At 41.4% G+C, this 18,899-nt stretch overlaps 2 protein-coding genes across 4 annotated transcripts in view; one reads left to right on the top strand and one right to left on the bottom strand.

Annotated features, from left to right (window-relative positions):
• C1HXorf58 (chromosome 1 CXorf58 homolog) overlaps positions 1–7,109 on the bottom strand; it is a 36,068-nt gene extending 28,959 nt beyond the window's left edge. The window contains exons 1-3 of the mRNA XM_073357593.1: positions 6,710–7,109; positions 6,022–6,121; positions 279–373 (exon numbers count right to left, since the gene is read on the bottom strand). Of these exons, the coding sequence (XP_073213694.1) occupies positions 279–373; positions 6,022–6,121; positions 6,710–6,843 (329 nt within the window). The 5' untranslated portion in view covers positions 6,844–7,109. The remainder of the gene's footprint in view (positions 1–278; positions 374–6,021; positions 6,122–6,709) is intronic.
• APOO (apolipoprotein O) overlaps positions 6,076–18,899 on the top strand; it is a 71,850-nt gene continuing 59,026 nt past the window's right edge. The window contains exon 1 of one of the 3 annotated variants that reach the window (XM_073357623.2): positions 6,076–6,163. Coding sequence is in view for 1 of the 3 variants with exons in the window: in XM_073357604.2 (XP_073213705.1) it covers positions 6,950–6,958 (9 nt within the window). In the remaining 2 variants the exon portion in view is untranslated. Of the gene's footprint in view, positions 6,164–6,860; positions 6,959–18,899 lie in introns of those variants that run through there. The other 2 variants (XM_073357604.2, XM_073357613.2) reach the window with 2 other exon arrangements.

The following is an 18,899-nucleotide window of genomic DNA, read 5'->3' as shown; positions in this document are numbered from 1 at the left end:
ACATTCATTTCCCCCACTCCGCACTTCTGTGACTTTAAGATGAACAATGAAAACTTTATCAAACTTTCCAAAAATACTTACTTGTGAGGTAAAAATACATGAGAAATATTAGCCCAAAAGGCACTTGTTTGAGTATTACTGTACTTAGACAACTTGCCCTGCCAACTCTAACATTGCTAGTGTGACACTATAATAAAAACAATTGATGGCACTTTTGGTTAACTTTAGAAAAAATCATCATATATGCTGGGTTGAATAAATAAATCTGACTACTTTACCTGAATCTGACTTTACACTGCATACTAGGATCTTTTATAAGTTCAGCTTCTAAAGGACTCACTCTCCTCACAATCTCATATGTAATGCAATGCTCCTGAAATAGATGCAGGCATTATTCAATAAAATTGAGCAGTTTTGGTTCCTATAATAACACATCCCACACCAGTTTTACATGGGAGTAGAGTGTTAATTAGTATTTTTAAAGTGCTTTGAAATTCTTAGATAGCAGTTACTATAGAATTGCAATATTTATTATTGTTTCTTTTTTATGACTCATTTTATTCTTTTACCCAATGTTACTCTTTTCTCTGCTGAAGTTCTTATCTTTTTGCCCTCCCTTTCCAATGTTATAAGTTTTATTTTCTCAGCTTTGCACTACAAAAAATCTAAAGTAGTTTTCAATAAGGACAACAAATATTAGGAAATACATCTCACATACAATTTTAGCTCGTCCCTTTTACTAAAAAAATCCCAAAACTGTCGAGGTGCTCATCTTTTTTCCCTCTCCATCTGTCTTTCCTCTTCTCTTAAACTATCATCAATTTCTCCCTCCACCCGATTCTCTGAACACCTCTGTTAAGATATAGATATTCAGGCCTGTCTGCAAAGGCCTATACTTTAAGAATTTAAGTGTATTCTTATAATTTAGTTAGTTACAGAGGTATAAAAGAAAGAATCACAATCACTGTCTGCCTGTATAGGGCCTTCTCTTACTGTGACAGTCTGAGGCCCTGTTCTTAGGCTAAGGCCTTTGGCTAAGCAGCAGAGGCAGCCATAAACTGGGAAGCGAACGGTCACATCCTCACCAGTCACACTGAAATAAGGTAGTTCTGGCAGTTAAAAAGGTGATCCAATCTGTCACCTCCAGAGAAAGGGAAGAGCCTAGAAGATTTAAAGAAAACTTTATTTGATAGCATCCTGTCTGGCAAGAACTCACTTATCAATAGCTGGGGTGTGAAATCCTCATTTCTTTGTTGTTCTATCACTGTAGTCCCCACTTCCCTATAAAAAGAAAAGGAGTACTTGTGGCACCTTAGAGACTAACACATTTATTTGAGCATAAGCTTTCGTGAGCTACAGCTCACTTCATCGGATGCATGCAGTGGAAAATACAGTGGGGAGATTTATATACACAGAGAACATGAAGCAATGGGTGTTACCATACACACTGCAAGGAGAGTGATCAGGTAAGGTTTCAGAGTAACAGCCGTGTTAGTCTGTATTCGCAAAAAGAAAAGGAGTACTTGTGGCACCTTACAGACTAATACATTTATTTGAGCATAAGCTTTCGAAGTGGGCTGTAGCTCACGAAAGCTTATGCTCAAATAAATTGGTTAGTCTCTAAGGTGCCACAAGTACTCCTTTTCTTGATCAGGTAAGGTGAGCTATTACCAGCAGGAGAGAAAAAAACCCTTTTGTAGTGATAATCAAGGTGGGCCATTTCCAGCAGTTGACAAGAACATGTGAGGTTTCAGAGTAACAGCCGTGTTAGTCTGTATTCGCAAAAAGAAAAGGAGGACTTGTGGCACCTTAGAGACTAACCAATTTATTTGAGCATGAGCTTTCGTGAGCTACAGCTCACTTCATCGGATGCATACCGTGGAAACAGTAGCAGACATTATATACACACAGAGATCATGAAACAATACCTCCTCCCACCCCACTGTCCTGCTGGTAATAGCTTATCTCAAGTGATCATCAAGTTGGGCCATTTCCAGCACAAATCCAGGTTTTCTCACCCTCCGCGCCCCCCCCCCCCCCCCACAAACTCACTCTCCTGCTGGTAATAGCCCATCCAAAGTGACCACTCTCTTCACAATGTGTATGATAATCAAGGTGGGCCATTTCCTGCACAAATCCAGGTTCTCTCACCCCCTCACTCCCCTCCAAAAACCACACACACAAACTCACTCTCCTGCTGGTAATAGCCCATCCAAAGTGACCACTCTCCCTACAATGTGCATGATAATCAAGGTGGGCCATTTCCAGCACAAATCCAGGTTTTCTCACCCCCCACCCCCATACACACACAAACTCACTCTCCTGCTGGTAATAGCTCATCCAAAGTGACCACTACCCCTACAATGTGCATGATAATCAAGGCGGGCCATTTCCAGCACAAATCCAGGCTTTCTCACCCCCCCCCCCCCTTTCCCGGGGACACACACACACACTCCAGCAGGAGAGTGAGTTTGTGTGTGTGGGGGTGGAGGGTGAGAAAACCTGGATTTGTGCTGGAAATGGCCCACCTTGATTATCATGCACATTGTAGGGAGAGTGGTCACTTTGGATAAGCTATTACCAGCAGGAGAGTGAGTTTGTGTGTGTGTGTGGGGGGGGGGGGGGGCGGAGGGTGAGAAAACCTGGATTTGTGCTGGAAATGGCCCAACTTGATGATCACTTTAGATAAGCTATTACCAGCAGGACAGTGGGGTGGGAGGAGGTATTGTTTCATGATCTCTGTGTGTATATAATGTCTGCTACTGTTTCCACGGTATGCATCCGATGAAGTGAGCTGTAGCTCACGAAAGCTCATGCTCAAATAAATTGGTTAGTCTCTAAGGTGCCACAAGTACTCCTTTTCTTTTTAAGAACATGTGAGGAACAGTGGGGGGCGGGGAGGAATAAACATGGAGAAATAGTTTTACTTTGTGGAAATGGCCCACCTTGATTATCACTACAAAAGGGTTTTTTTCTCTCCTGATGGTAATAGCTCACCTTACCTGATCACTCTCCTTACAGTGTGTATGGTAACACCCATTGTTTCATGTTCTCTGTGTATATAAAATCTTCCCACTGTATTTTCCACTGCATGCATACAATGAAGTGAGCTATAGCTCATTAAAGCTTATGCTCAAATAAATTTGTTTGTCTCTAAGGTGCCACAAGTACTCCTTTTCTTTTTTCAGAGTAACAGCCGTGTTAGTCTGTAGCTGTAGCTCACGAAAGCTCATGCTCAAATAAATTGGCTAGTCTCTAAGGTGCCACAAATACTCCTTTTCTTTTTGCAGATACAGACTAACACGGCTGCTACTCACTTCCCTATTGTTTGTTTGTATAATCTCTGTCTGGTTCTGTGATTGTTTCTGTCTGCTGTATAATTAATTTTGTTGGGAGTAAACCAATTTAGTAGTGGGATATAATTGGTTATATAATCGTGTTACAATATGTTAGGATTGGTTAGTTAAATTTCAGTAAAATGATTGGTTAAGGTATGGCTAAGCAGAACTCAAGTTTTACTGTATAGTCTGCAGTCAATCAGGAAGTAAGGGGGGGAATGGGAACAGTGAATGGGGTTGGGGGAATTGGAATAATGTTTTGCTAAGGGTGGGGAGTGGGAACAGGGAATAGGAACAGGGACACAGGTAAGGCTCTGTGGTATCAGAGCTGGGAAGGGGGACACTGAGGAAGGATATTGGAATCATTGCTTGCTAGAAGTTCACCCCAATAAACATCGAATTGTTTGCACCTTCGGACTTCGGGTATTGTTGCTCTCTGTTCATGTGAGAAGGACCAGGGAAGTGAGCGGATGAAGGAATAAGCCCTCTAACAACCTCCCCACATCTCTTGCCTTTTATTCCATTCAATGGAGTGACATTATTGCAGGAGGAAAAAAACAGCTTTTCTGAATCCACTCAAATATTTGCTCTGCTCAGTGTAAGACACACAGACAGTGAGGGCAAAGAATGTGGAGAACTGTCTGAGAAGATAGGAGTGAGCCTGTCTGTTTGCCTGCATAGCGGATTCAGAAGAGTGATATTACCCTAACTCCAAAAGCTACAGCTGAGGGGTTTCATCACTGTAGCGTAGGGCTCCACTGGAATTCACGGTCCTAAGGCCAAATGTTTTGGGCCTACTGGTTAATTTGGACCTGGGTACTTTTTTCTCCAGGAAACACTACTTTCTTCTTCAGAAGGGATGGATCAGTCAGAAGCCCATTCCACCTTTGGCAGAGTAGGGGGAATCTTCCTGAGCATATGTAAGTATTCATCTGATGTGTTCATGTGATAAATGAAGCCATGAATTATGAGCAAGGAGAAGAGACTGTGGCAATCACCATTTTGTACTTCAGAGTAGCAGCCGTGTTAGTCTGTATTCGCAAAAAGAAAAGGAGTACTTGTGGCACCTTAGAGACTAACAAATTTATTTGAGCGTAAGCTTTTAGATGAAGTGAGCTGTAGCTCACGAAAGCTTATGCTCAAATAAATTTGTTAGTGTCTAAGGTGCCACAGGTCCTCCTTTTCTTTTTACATATACACCTCGTTGTTTCTGCTGATACCGACTAACACGGCTACCATTCTGAAACTGGTATAACTGGTGGTATAGTAATATCTTAATACTTATGTTAGTAAATTCTCGAACAGTGCATTATATAACCATAGATTATCTTCTCCAGGGTAATGCAGTTCGGGTAAAAGTCACTCCTGTGCAAATAGCCAGCACAAAGTCTATGTACCCTTTAAAACCCATTTAATCCCTGTCAGAGTCAGATTCAGGACTCACATAATTTGCCAGACCACTCTGTTTATTAGCAAAGCGCTTTGCCAGTGCACCCAGATATGTGAGCCCCTCTCTGAGGCTCAAGCTAACTTATTTATACAGCTAAGCCAAAGCCAATTTAACATAAGACAAAATGAAGCAGAAACTGACAAATATACATACATATCTTATTTGCATACTAACGTTTACCAATCTCCTAGCTCATTAGGAGCTCTAAGTTAATTAGTTTGAGGACCAATTGTCTCACACTCCTTACTGTTTCTCTTCCTGACAACTATATTTCAACAAACCCTTCAAGTAGCATTTCTTTAATGAATTATAATTTCAGTATAATTCATTCTACTTTCACATCCCTCAGAAGTGTTCTAGCCCTCTTCCTAGGGATGCACAACTGTTTGCTGTAAACTTCACATAGTCTCTATTGATCTATCCCCGCATAGGATGTCAATAATTTTTATAAAGTTTTTAGAGTATACATGTGCTGTGCATAAAAGGGCCTACAGGATGTAAGAAATTGCTGTTTTTTAAGGCTTCCAGTTTCCCAAATAAGGATCTAACTGATCTTACATCCAGGTTTTTCTCAAAGAGAAACCAGCCTGAAGTATCACTGTGCCACTGTCCAATTTGAAGCACCAAATACAAAATGAAAAGGAGTAATTGTGGCACCTTACAGACTAACAAATTTATTTGAGCATAAGCTTTCATGAGCTACAGCTCACTTCATCGGATGCATTCAGTGGAAAATACCTGGATGAAGTGAGCTGTAGCTCACGAAAGCTTATGCTCAAATAAATTTGTTAGTCTCTAAGGTGCCACAAGTACTCCTTTTCTTTTTGCGAATACAGACTAACATGGCTGCTACTCTGAAACCTGTCATTATGCGAGGAGTATATGTGGCACCTTAGAGACTAACAAATTTATTTGGGCATAAGCTTTCGTGGGCTGGTTTTAGCCCACGAAAGCTTATGCCCAAATACATTTGTTAGTCTCTCAGGTGCCACAAGTACTCCTCGTTGTTTTAGTTATACCAGTGTAACTCCTTGATGGGTTTTTTCCAATTTGGTTTATACTGCTTTCTGAGCTCGTGCCACAAGAAGTTTGTCTCCCTAGGGAGCTGGAGTGGTGTAACTGCCACAGCAGTATCCCAGGCACTGGTAGAGTTGTGCTGGTAAGTTTTCCCCCGTAGCAAAGCCCCGGGTAGTTTACAGGGAGGACGGGCAATGTTTTTCCAGAGGAGCATACCGCAGCCCGGATGGTGTGTGTTAGCAGCCTGAACAGCCTCCTGTCGATGTGACTCCACCAGGCTCTCTGGAGGATTTTAGCTGCGAGCTCTTCTTCCGCCCTGACAGGAGACACGAGATCAGCACCAGCCCCTGCGCTCACAGTAGGGCGACCAAATGTCTTGTTTTGGCCGGGACAGTCCCTTTTTTTAAGCCCTGTCCCAGTCGACTTGATCAGCTGGCAACAGCAAACGGGGCAACTGCCCATTTTTGTCAAAAAAGTGGGGTGCGGGGGTGGGGCAAGTGGCGATGCCAGCTACGCGCGGGGGGAGGGGGCAGACCTGGGGGGGGCGCTCAGGCGAGCAGTAGGGGGTGCCCCCTTTTCGCTTTGCGAAATATGGTCACCCGAGCTCACAGCAGCGGATCCAGGGGTGACACCGCCAGGGCCGTTTTGGGGGCAGCGAGCTGTGGGGACAGACAGCACACAGGGGCGCGCGTCCGTCCGTCCCCCCAGCACGTAAGCCGAGCGCGGCGGGGACTCGCTGTCTCCAAGCCCCTGCCTGGGCGCCCGCACGGCGTGGCGGTGACCCCGAGCTCGCAATGGCGGGGCCGGATCTCACAGCCCCGCTCAGGCCTCCCTCCTGCGGGCAGCGGGCGCGAGGCCGGGCGGCTCCCGGACAGGCGGGGCGAGGGGCGCCGCGGTTACTCACGGCCGCGAGGGACACTCTGCCCGGCGCGCGGCTCCGCTCAGCATCGCGACCCGGCTCCTCGGAGGTCCCGCCCCCGCGTCACTGTTGCCTGGAGACCGGGACACGTGGGGTGGGGGGAGAGGGAACCGCGCCATCCCCGCCCCTTTCCCAGCCGTTTTTGTCGTTAGGCCTTGGTCGCGGCGCGTGCGCTGTGCGGCTCTGACATCATCGCGCGGCGACGCGGTTGGGAGCGGCGCCGCGATGTTCAAGGTGAGAAAGTCCCGTCCCGGGGCCGCAGCGCCAGGGATACCCCCGCCGCTGCCGCCCGTGGCCGGGCTCAGGCCCTCGCCTGCCCGGCGCGCTGAGCAGGGTGAGCGGCGCCTTGGCGCGGCCGCCGCTGCCGCCAGCTCCTGCCGGGTGACCTGGCGCGAACGAGCGGGAGCAGCCCAGCCGGGGCGCGGGCACGGGATGGCCCGTGGCCTAGTTACAGATCCGCCCCAGGTCCCCATGCAAAGCGTTTGCTCCCCTCCTCAACTGGCTGCTACGTCAGGGAGTTCAGCCCGCGCTCGCTGGGGGTTGCCGAGGGCACCCGTCGCTTTAGTACAGGGGCGTGAATCGCGTTTGAAAATATTGGGTAGGGGCTGTTTGGCACTTTATTAGTACGTGCAGCCTGTCAACAGAGGGCTCTACAGGCTAAAGCTGTGACAAGCAAAATCCTTTGACGTTAGGCATCTGATAACTTGTAGCATTTGTTGTTTTATTTGAGGTCTCAATTCTGCAATTCACCGCAGCCGAGTGAATTGAGCCAGCCAATAGACTCTGAGGCAGGTGCTGCAGGTGTAGCGCTACAAGCAGGAGGGAGGCATTAACATGGCTGTGAGACCTGCTCCCTCCTCTGTTGTTAGCCTGGCTTCACAATGTCTATGTATGCTCAAGCACAGGCTTGGAAACAGGGAGTTTGCAAGGCAAATTGGTTGAAAATGTAGTAAAGAACAGAATTATCAGACACAGAGGCAAACAGGATTGTTGGGGAAGAGTCAACATGATTTTTGAAAAGAGAAGTCATGCCTTTTCAATCTACTAGAATTATTTGAGGGGGGGTCAGCAAACATATGGACGAGGGTGATTCAGTGGTTATAGTGTAGTTAGATTTTTCAGAAAGCCTTTGAAAGGTCCCTCACCAAAGGCTCTTAAGCAAAGTAAACAGTCATAAGAAAAAAGATTCTCTCATGGATCAGTAATTGGTTAAAAGATAGGAAACAAAGGATAAGAGTAAATGGTCAGTTTTCAGAATAGGGAGAGGTAAATGGTGCTGTTCCCCAGAAGTCTGTTGAGACCAGGCCTGTTCAGCATACTCATAAATGATCAGGAGAAAGAGGTAAACAGTGAGGTGGCAAAATTTGCAGATGATACAAAATTACTGTAGATAGCTAAGTCCAAAGCAAACTATGAAGAGTTACAAAGGGATCTCACAAAACCGGGTGGCTGGGCAACAAAATGGCAGATGAAATTCAGTGTTGATAAATGCAAAGTAATGCACATCGGAAAACATAATCCCAACTATACATACCTTATTTAGATCGCATCATTTTGTATCACCACTCAAGAAAGAGGTCTTGGAGTCACTGTGGATAGTTCTCTGAAAACATCCACTCAGGATGCTGGATCAGTCAAAAAGGCTAACAATGTTAGGAACTATTAGGGAAGAGATAAGATAAAAAATCATAATGCCTCTATAATATAAATCCATGGTATGCCCATATGAATACTGCATGCAGATCTGGTTGCCCTATCTCAAAAAAGATATATGGGCATTGGAAAAGGTCCCGAGATGGGCAACAAAAATTATTAGGGCTATGGAATAGCTTCTATATGAAGAGAGATTAATAAGACTGGGACTTTTCAGCTTGGAAAAGAGATGACTAAAGGGGATATGACAGAGGTCTATAAAATCTTGACTGGTGTGGAGAAAGTTATAAGGAAGTGTTTATTTGCCCCTTCACAACACAAGAACTAGGGATCACCTAATGAAATTAATAGGCAGCAGGTTTAAAACAAACAAAAGGAAGTACTTCTTCACACAACGCACGGTCAGCCTGTGGAATTCTTTGCCGGAGGTTGTTGTGAAGGTCAAAACTCTTAACAGGGTTTAAAAAAGAACTAGATATATTTATGGAGGATAGATCCATCAATGACTATTAGCCAGGGATGTCAGGGATGCAACACCACCTAGCCTCTGTTTGCCAGAAGCTGGAGATAGATCACTTGATGATTGTCTGTTCTATTCATTCCCTCTGAAGCACCTGGCATTGGCCACTGTCAGAAGACCGGATACTGGGCTAGATGGACCATTGATCTGACCCAGTGTGTCCATTCTTATGTAAATTTCAACATGTGTTTAACTCTATGCATATGTAGCCTTTCCAGAATTGGCTGGTTACAGAACACATCCCTCCAGAGTAGCTATTTGTTTACCTGTTGCTCCAAATGTAATAAACAGCACAAATTAATTAGAGATGAATTAGAATAGTTTGGTTTCAGAGTAGCAGCCGTGTTAGTCTCTAAGGTGCCACAAGTACTCCTTTTTCTTTTTAGAATAGTTTGGTTTCATTCAAAAGAAAATAGAGCAGCACAGGGAAATATCCTGACTTAGCATATTGTGTGAAACTGCCAAGTTTGAAGTCTAAGGGCACATATATACTAAAAATGTCAGCCTATGTTAGGTCTACAATCACAACAGTGATTAGTGCTGTGTTTCATATCCATGCTACCTTCCTTTCGTCAGTAGTGTGCAGTCTCACCAGGAGTGCTTCCACAGACTTAAAGGACCGTGTGGGCACTGATTGCCCGGCTCCCAGCTCTCCACCAGGCTGCACCCTGGGATCCTGCAAGGGAGCCCAGCTGAGAGTCTGGGGGGAGGGGGAGCTGGGCTCCTAGCAGTGGGGAGCCAAGAGCCTCCAAGCAGTACCAGCACTCCTCGCAGGGAGGGGGTAGCTGGGAGCCTCTGTAAAGCACCAAGGCTCCTTGCAGCTGTGACAGCCCAGCTTTGTTGTCAATATCAGGGCTCCAGGATCATGAAATTAACAAGAATGACAGCCAGTGTAAGTATAGTGTCTACAGGGATACTGCATTGCTCTAACACCACCAATATAAGCCCTGTGCCTCTCGTGGAGGTGGAGTTATGTCGGTCTAGTAGGGCACTTATAATGGCTGTAGTGTGTACACTGACATAATTAGGTCGATGTAAGCTGCCTTACATCGACCTGACTCTGTAGTGTAGACCAAGACATTTCTACAGTATATTTCTTACTACTAATGAACTACAAAGATCACCCCTTATATACTGAAATAGTTTTCAAGATTTTAGAAATTTATGAATGCACTATACAAATCTTTCAGTGCCTATCTTTGTAAACAAGCAAGTAGAAAGTAAATGTTCTAGAAGTTCCAAAACACTGTTGTTCCCATTTTTGTCATTTTCTGTTTAGCAACTTTTTTTCTTACTCAGTTGTATGGCTGTGAAATTAACATGTCCATGTCTTTGTTTACTATCCTCTGTAGTGCCTGAAGCATTTTTATTCATGTATCCAGTTACAGCTTTGGCCAGCACAGCTTTGGGAATGTTTTTTATAACTAGTGCTGCAGAATTAGGTGAAGATAACTGAAGTGATTAATTTCATGTTAGTTACACTGAATGTTTTACAAGACTCCTGTTGCTCATAATGATATTTTAACATAATTTTGTCAGGTCAGATATATCAGGATAGCATTTTAGACATTGTTCTTTCTAACTTTCATAACTCTCCTTATGTGATCTTTTTAGTTAGGTAGTGTGAGCTATTGGGAGTTAGTTAACAGGAGCTTGTAAATAGCTTGAGTACCGTGAGTGTTCGTGTCCAAAGAGAGAATGTGTTACAGTTATGCCTGCAATTAATGTCCAGAAAGGATATATGTTCACAGGTTTCAGAGAGTTCATAAGGTTCTTGACCAAAAAAAAAAAAAAAGTTAAATAGAACACAATAGATGTAATTTACTGTCACATTCCCCCAGATATCTTAAAACTCATGATGTCACAAAGCCCACAGAGTTTTGCACAACTTTCTTATGTTCCACAGAGTAGTACCCTAAAACATCCAGTATGGTGTTGAATTATAGCTAATCAATGACCTCAAAATGAATTATTTAATGGGTTTATTGTGCATTGCTGAGCATATTATCAGTGTTCAGGATAAATAATAATTTAATTACAGATTCAAGATGTCATATGACTTGCATTTTCACTTTCATTTAGCAATCTACAATCTTAAGTGGATTCGCTACAGTAACCACACTTATGAATGTTGCCATTAAAATGTGTATATTTTTTCAATGTGACAGCAATGGTCTGTAGTGCCATCTATTGACAAGTAGTAGGAATTGACAAGTGGAGCTGGCTGAAAGCCAACATTTCTTTCTGTGGGAAATTCCAAAATTTTGAAAACAAATTTAGTTCTGTTTTGCAGCGAAATGTAGAATTTGAAATTTCTCACAAAAGGGGAGAATCTTAAACTCTTTTGGAAATAATTTAAATGTTTTTGGCTTCAAAAATTGTGAAAGGAATTTGAATCTGGGAGACTAGGCACCCAAGTTCTGAGGCTTCCAGCTCAGCTGTGGTTCTGAGGGCTTCTAGGCTCCTACCAGGAAACTCTGAGCAGGGTTTCTCAGGGCTTCAAGACTCCTTACCTTGGAGTCAGGCAGGGTAGATTTGATTTTAAATCAATCATGATTTAAATCACTAGTCAGGAAGACTCAATCTAATCATCTATTTCTACATAAAAGTGCATTCTTGTTTGTTGTTACAACCTTAATATATATTCTTCACAACTCAGAGAGAGAAGTAGGTTTCATTTTTAGAAGGTACACACTATACATTTTTAAAGTGATTTATTTTGAAAACTTTTCAGATTAGTTTTACAGCTATAACAGAAAATGAATAATTGTTTGGTTATTTCATTTACCAAAGGTAATTGAAGCAGATATTTATGAGGTCATTGGGGGGTGAACTATCTCCAATGTAACAGGTTAATAATTAATATGTGGAGGATTTTCTTGCCATGCTGTATGAGGAGAACATCACCAGACAGACATTTAAATTATTTTATTTAACTAAAACAACAATGTTATGTATTCTGTATTTTTTTTCTTCAACAGCAAACACATAATATTTTAACAAAACAAGTATGTGAATTTTTGTCTTTTAGTTAAACATTCAAGTTTTTTAAAATCAGGTTTGTTTTTAACTAAAATAGTTACATGAAACATTTTAAAAAAATAAATTAAATCGACTACGTCAGCCAGGTCAAAATGAGAAACTTAAAACCCTGCTTTTTCCTGCTTTTTCAGGTCCCAAACAATTTCTCAATTTGGAATGAATTAGTCCAAAGGAAGAAAATATTATTTCTACAGCAGAACAAGCTACTGCTGTTAAAAGTGAGATTATCACTTCAACAGTCTCTGAATCCAAGCACTGAAGTGACTTCCACTAGTTCACTGGTGTGACTTTCTTTAAAACATCATCAGCAAACATATATTTCTTAAATGGTTCTTATTCCCAAACTGGGTCTCTTTTACGGCCTGCTGCCATTATAGGTTTTCCCTTCTAGTGAGAGAATGGTATGGTAGATCTCAAATTAATGAAGGCTGCACTCAGAAAGACCTGCTGTGCTGCAGGGATCCTGAAAGTTCTCAGGTCCCCAGCCCTGGGGCACAGCACATAGCAGGGCTGCCCCAGAGCTGCAGACCCTGGAAGACCTGGGGCTCCTGAGAAGCTGGCAGGAAACTAGGCAGGTTTCTGCCAGAAGGAGAGCAACAAAAATGATAAAAGATTTAGAAAATATGACCTCTGAGGAAAGGGGCTGGTCTATGCTACATGGACTCTGCCAATATAGCTGTCCTGGTGTCGCTATATCAGCAGATACCCTGGCTGTAGATACAGCATAGTTTGACAGAAGAAGGGTTTGCTCCTGGTATAATACTGCCTCCAGGAACAGCACTAGCTGGGCCAACAGAAACACACTTCTCTTGGCATAGCTATGGTGACTAGGGGGTGGATGTTTCTTTGTTTTTTAACACCCTGCGTGGCACAGCTATGCCAACAAAACTTGTAGCATAGACCTGGCTCTTGAAAAAGTTGGGTTTGTTTGGCTTAAAGAAAAGAAGATAGTCGAAGGTGAGGACGTGAGTCTTCAAATATGTAAAAGATTGTTATAAAAAGAATGGTGATCAGTTGTTCTCCATGTCCGCTGAGGGTAGGACAAGACATAATCAGCTTAATTTGCATCGAGAAATGTAGGATAGCTATTAGGAAAAATCTTTCAAACTATAAGACTAGTTAAGCAATAGAGCAGGTTACCAAGGGAGGTTGTGGAATCCTGCTCATTGGAGGTTTTTAAGAACAGGTTTGACAAATACCTGTCAGTGAGGTCTATGTTTAATTAATCTTGCCTCCGTGTGTGGGGGTCGGACTAGATGACCTCTCAAGATCCCTTCCAGCCCTACAATTTCTATGATTCCATGAAACAGATACTTTTCCAAAACATTTTGGTTTTGACAAAGTGGTATTTTCTGATGACAACCTGTCTTGTCAGAAAATTCCTGACTAGCTCTGTTCATACCAAGTCAAGCGGGGACTTGTGAATTTTACAGTCATTTGAATGGATGATTTGCACTAATTTCCCTTGTAAGCTATATTTTTCACTACATTAGAACCTCAGAGTTATGAACACCAGCGTTTTGAACTGACTGGTCAACTATACACCTCATTTGGAACTGGAAGTACTCAATCAGGCAGCAGCAGAGACCAAAAGAAAGCAAATACAGGACAGTACTGTGTTAAACATAAACTACTAAAAAAATAAAGGGAAAGCAGCATTTTTCTTCTGCATAGCAAAGTTTCAAAGCTGTATTAAGTCAATAGTCTGTTGTAAACTTTTGAAAGAACAACCATAATGTTTTGTTCAGAGTTAAGAACATTTCAGTTACGAACAACCTACATTCCTGAGGTGTTTGGAACTCTGAGGTTATATTGTATATGCCCCATAGTTGCAAGTGATGATAATCAGCAAAGTTGGCATTAGAAGTGAAAGCCTTAAAATTGTAAAATCACTCGTAAAATTCACTCCAGAAAATGGAGGAGTTGTGTGTGGTAACTCTTTAATTTTTGTTTGAATTCCAGTGACTTACAGACAAAAGCTCTGCTAAATTGGAATTATCTGTCCACTTTTAACAGCATGTTATTTTGCTGTTGCTTTTCACTGTGAAAACAGCTTCTTGTTAGGTAGTCATGATTCAGGCTCAGACTGATTTTTAATTTCGCTACTCCAAGTTAATTACTGTTATCCTTGAGCTCTCTTTACCGACTATATCAAAATATAAATAGTATGAATATACTAAATACACATTAAGATTTTAATCACATTTTCCTTCCTTCTAGTTATCTACATTCAGTACTGGTTCAAAGTACACATTAGTCGGGGGTTTTAACTTCAACAGCACACCATATTTTTTCTGAGGTTTTTCTGCTTCTTAAATTCATGCATTTCCATTGCTGTCTGTTCTTTTCTCAGAAGACACGTGCTATTTCCAAACTTTGGAATATTTAAGTCTTTCGATACTTATAGAGTATGGGGTTTTGTTTTAAAACCTGTTAACGTTTATTCGGTGCTTTTACTTTCTAAGGAGACCATTTGCTCTTGGCTAATATGCCTGCATGATATTTTGTTTGTTGTAGCTTTACAGTTAGGACAAGAAAGAATTGCCAGTTATTGTCTGTCAGAAAAACTAACGTAATGTAAAATGTATATAGTTTGTTTCCAATTAAATCAAACCACTTGATTTAAGAATTCGTTACTTGGTATATAAATGAAGAAACTAGTGGTAAGTAAATGAAAAATAAACTTTCTTAGGTATTTTAGGACAAAATTCTCAAGTCCAAAGCTGAGCAAACTGTACTATGTTGATAAATTTAGAGCAGCTAAACTAGAAATTATTTTTCGTTGGTTAGATTCATATCACATGTTGAACTGCTGTTTTTTCCCCTTGATTTTTACATAATCACTTTCTGCCCACAGTCTCAGTAGAACGAATTGCTTGCAACAGCAGATTTGATCTCTAATTTACACATGTAATTGTAGAACACAAACTTTGTGTTATAAGAATATAGTAAAAACAACGAGGCACCTTACAGACTAACTCATTTATTTGGGCATAAGCTTTCATGGGCTATAACCCACGTCATCAGATGCATGGAGTGAAAAATACAGTAGGCAGGTATAAATATACAGCACGTGAAAAGATGGGAGTTGCCTTACCAAGCAGGAGGCTCAGTGCTAATGAGGCCAATTCAATCAGGGTGGATGTGGCCCATTCCCAACAGTTGACAAGAAGGGGTGAATATCAACAGAGAGAAATTTTTCTTTTTGTAGTGACCCAGCCACTCGCAGTCTTTTTTCAGGCCTAATTTGATGGTGTCCAGTTTGCAAATTAATTCCAGTCCTGCAGTTTCTCATTGAAATCTGTTTTCGAAGTTTTTTTGTTGAAGAATTGCCACTTTTAGGTCTGTAATCGAGTGACCAAAGAGATTGAAGTGTTCTCTGACTGGTTTTTGAATGTAATAATTCTTGACGTCTGATTTGTGTCCATTTATTCTTTTGCGTAGAGACTGTCCGGTTTGGCCAATGTACATGGCAGAGGGGCATTGCTGGCACATGATGGCATATATCACATTGGTAGATGTGCAGGTGAACGAACCCCCGATGGTGTTGCTGATGTGGTTAGGTCCTATGACTGTGTCCCTTGAATAGCTATGCAGACAGATTTGGCAACGGGGTTTGTTGCAGGGATTGGTTCCTGAGTTAGTGTTTCTGTTGTGTGGTGTGTGGTTGCTGGTGAGTATTTGCTTCAGGTTTGGGAGGTTGTCTGTAAGCGAGGACTGGCCTGTCTCCCAAGGTCTCTGAGAGTGAGGGATCGTCCTCCAGGATAGGTTGTAGATCCTTGATGATGTGCTAGAGAGGTTTTAGTAGGTGATGGGAGTGGTTGGATCACTACAAAAAGTACATTTTTTCCCTCTGATATTCACCCCTTCTTGTCAAATGTTGGGAATGGGCCACATCCACCCTGATTGAATTGGGTTCATTAGCATTGACCCCCCCCCCCCCGCTTGGTAAGGCAACTCCTATCTTTTTATGTACCTTTGCTTTCTTATATTTATACTTGCCTACTGTATTTTTCACTCCATGCATTTGATGAAGTGGGTACTAGCCCACGAAAGCTTATGCCCAAATAAATTTATTAGTCTCTAAGGTGCCACATGGACTCCTCGTTTATTTTTTGCTGATACAGGCTAACACGGCTACCCCCTCTGAAGTTATAGTACTTGGTAATTGATCTCTTTACAAGAAGGAGGGTGAGCAAACTGTTGCTTGACCTAAATCTAGTAGTTTGAACATTCCCCTTTGTTTTTGAATATTTTGTTTCTTCTTTCAGGGCAAGAGGATATGTATTAGTTGCCTCTGGAGCTCTTGAAACTGATACTCTTGCCAAATTAATGTTTAAAATAAAATGTTAACTAAAACATTTTATATCAAATGACTTTTTAAAAAGATAACAAAATTTGTTTTAAAATTACAGTTGTTTGGTGGCTGGTATGTATGTCTCTCTTTTCCTACACAAGGCAGGTATAAAGTGTTTTGGTTCTGTGAAATTCCAGCTTCTACTTTTCCCTTTAGTAAGAGAGGGTGAGAAGGCAAAACTTTCCATCCCAAAAGTCATTTGTTTCAAATTTGGCATCATGTCTAGTTTGCTTAATAAGTAAGCAACCAAATCATAAATGATTGAATTCACTTCTGCTTTCTAAGCCATCCAACTTTTTTCTAAAGGTGTAATAGGTACTTATAAAGACCAAACTTTTCAGACCTGGCTGTCTAAAGTTAAGCACCTAAATAGAAGTACCCTGATTTACAGAGGGTCTGAATACTGACATCCTACCCTTGAATTCAGTGGGGAGTGTTGTGGGTACTAAGTGTTTCTGAAAATAAAGTCCATTTCAGGATTCCAACTTTGACAATTTGGCTTATGTAAATAGCACTTAATTTGTGTTACACTCTTGGCCATACAATTATTTGTCTGTTTTATTTTGTTTGTAGGAGTTATCAGTTTTCTTTTAAAACATATCTTTCAGAATTTGTTTACGGGGGGGGGGGTGGGAGGGGGGAGAGGGATCCAGTGCCAGTAGAGGATGCTCTAATGACACACCAATCTCAGTGGTTAGTGCAGAAAATGAATGTTTGAAGGGATATTTTAGGAACATAGGATCTTCATGCTAGGTCACATGATGGTGCATCCAGTTCAATATCCTCTCTTATAGATGTTTGTACAGATCTGCTAGTACAGATGAGGAAGTGTGATACATCCATGGTAGATAATTATGGAGTATGTGTCTCATTTTGGATATTACCATCACAGGTGGGCAAATCCCAGTGTCTAAAACCAGCCCTCTGACTTCAGGCAATGGGGAAATAGCCATTAGTTCCTTCTTGATATTTGCACTCCAGGACACAAAAGGGAAAGAACACCTTTTCTGTGTACTAGGGCAGTGATTGCCCACCCTTCATTGGGAGTGCATTTAAGATTCTCCAGTCTTGAGAAGCTGACAGTTTAAAAAAAACAAAGGCAATCCAGCAGCCTAGGGGCTTGTCTACATAAACATATGGTTTGCTGGCGTGCAAATGTACACTGCACTACCTTCCAGTGTACTGTGTTCGGGTGGATCCTGCTGCCCTGCACTAATAGTTCTCTAGTGTACTTTAATCTACCCTGGTTTGAAATGGGTTAGGTCAGAGAGTACTAGGGAACTTTTAGTGTGCAGCAGTAGGGTCCACACAGACCCTTAGTATGTGGCAGGCTGGTGTGGGGTAGATTTACACTCCAGCTTGCCCCAAGCTAAGTGTTTGTGTAGAAAAGCCCTAGGAAATTTATGTAGAAGAAATCATCACAGAAAAAAGCTCCACTTTGTCCCTTAGCTCCTTTTTCCTGTTTATCTTGTGAGGCAGAATAGGATTTTATTTTTCCTATGGGAATTTTTTAAATTGTTAAATATTTTTGAGACTGTAGAAAGTAAAACAAAACAATGGAAGATGAAATATGATAGCCTTCCCCCACAAGTTTGCTGATATAGTTTGCTCTACAAATAAAGCTGAACTCTGCTCACAATTTGCAAAAGCAACACGTGTCACTTATTTATTTATTTTTTTTAGCTATGAAAATACAGAGCACTGGCTGGAGACTATGAAAGAAGACTACTTGAAAATTTAAATACTCATTTTTCTCTTCTATAAATACATAACTACTTGTTTAAACTTTGGTCTGCTGCCTAACAGTACAGTAGATTATTAATTTGTTTTCTTACGTTGGAGTTGTCATTAAGAAATTGAAAGATAATTCAGTGAAAGCAGTTTGTTTTTGTATAAATATGGGATGTTTCTACAATGAAGACTCATTGCAGAGGAGATTGGATTGAAGGCACAAACATTGTATCTGCACATGCTAAATAGAGGAAAATTAGATTTTGTGCATAGTTTATCAGAGAAGTGGAGAACCATTTTGGAGTTGCATTTTTGAAGCTTTATATCACAAAGGAGTTTATCCCTAGTTACTGACTTCTTTGAAGTGTAGTTCATGGTTTAGTAGCTCACCATAAAACTGTTCAGTTTATTACTACTTTGTGTGAAACATATGCTAACTTTAAATATTTGAACTGTTTGTTATGGTTTTGGAAAAACTGTTATTGAAAAATCCCAATGTGTATACCTTTGTTGAAGCAGTACTTACAAATGAAATTGCACTTTGGATTTTTGTCTGATTAGTGGCAAAATAGGCTTGCAGTAAAATAAAAATAACATACAACTTCCAAGTAGCCCAGAAGGAGTACACCCTAGAATTAATCATGGGTTAAATATTATTTATATTCTTGTCAAGGCCTATTAATGTGTGTGTGTAAAGGCTTCTTGTTAGCTTAAGCAAATGGTTTTTATTAACAAAGTAGGTCACATCTTTGCTCTGCTGTGTAACAGAGTTCATGATTCTGGCAAGAGTATTGTTTTGATGTAGAGCTGTGCTAGCAAGGCACTAGTTATGGCTGATAAAGCACTTTCATTGTAAGCAGCAGTTTTTTCTA

Source organism: Lepidochelys kempii, chromosome 1 (assembly GCF_965140285.1).
Source record: "Lepidochelys kempii isolate rLepKem1 chromosome 1, rLepKem1.hap1, whole genome shotgun sequence".
NCBI classification, from domain to species: Eukaryota; Metazoa; Chordata; order Testudines; family Cheloniidae; genus Lepidochelys; species Lepidochelys kempii.
The sequence above is the reverse complement of the archived record's forward strand: the minus strand, read 5'-3'. Positions and strand labels throughout refer to the sequence as shown.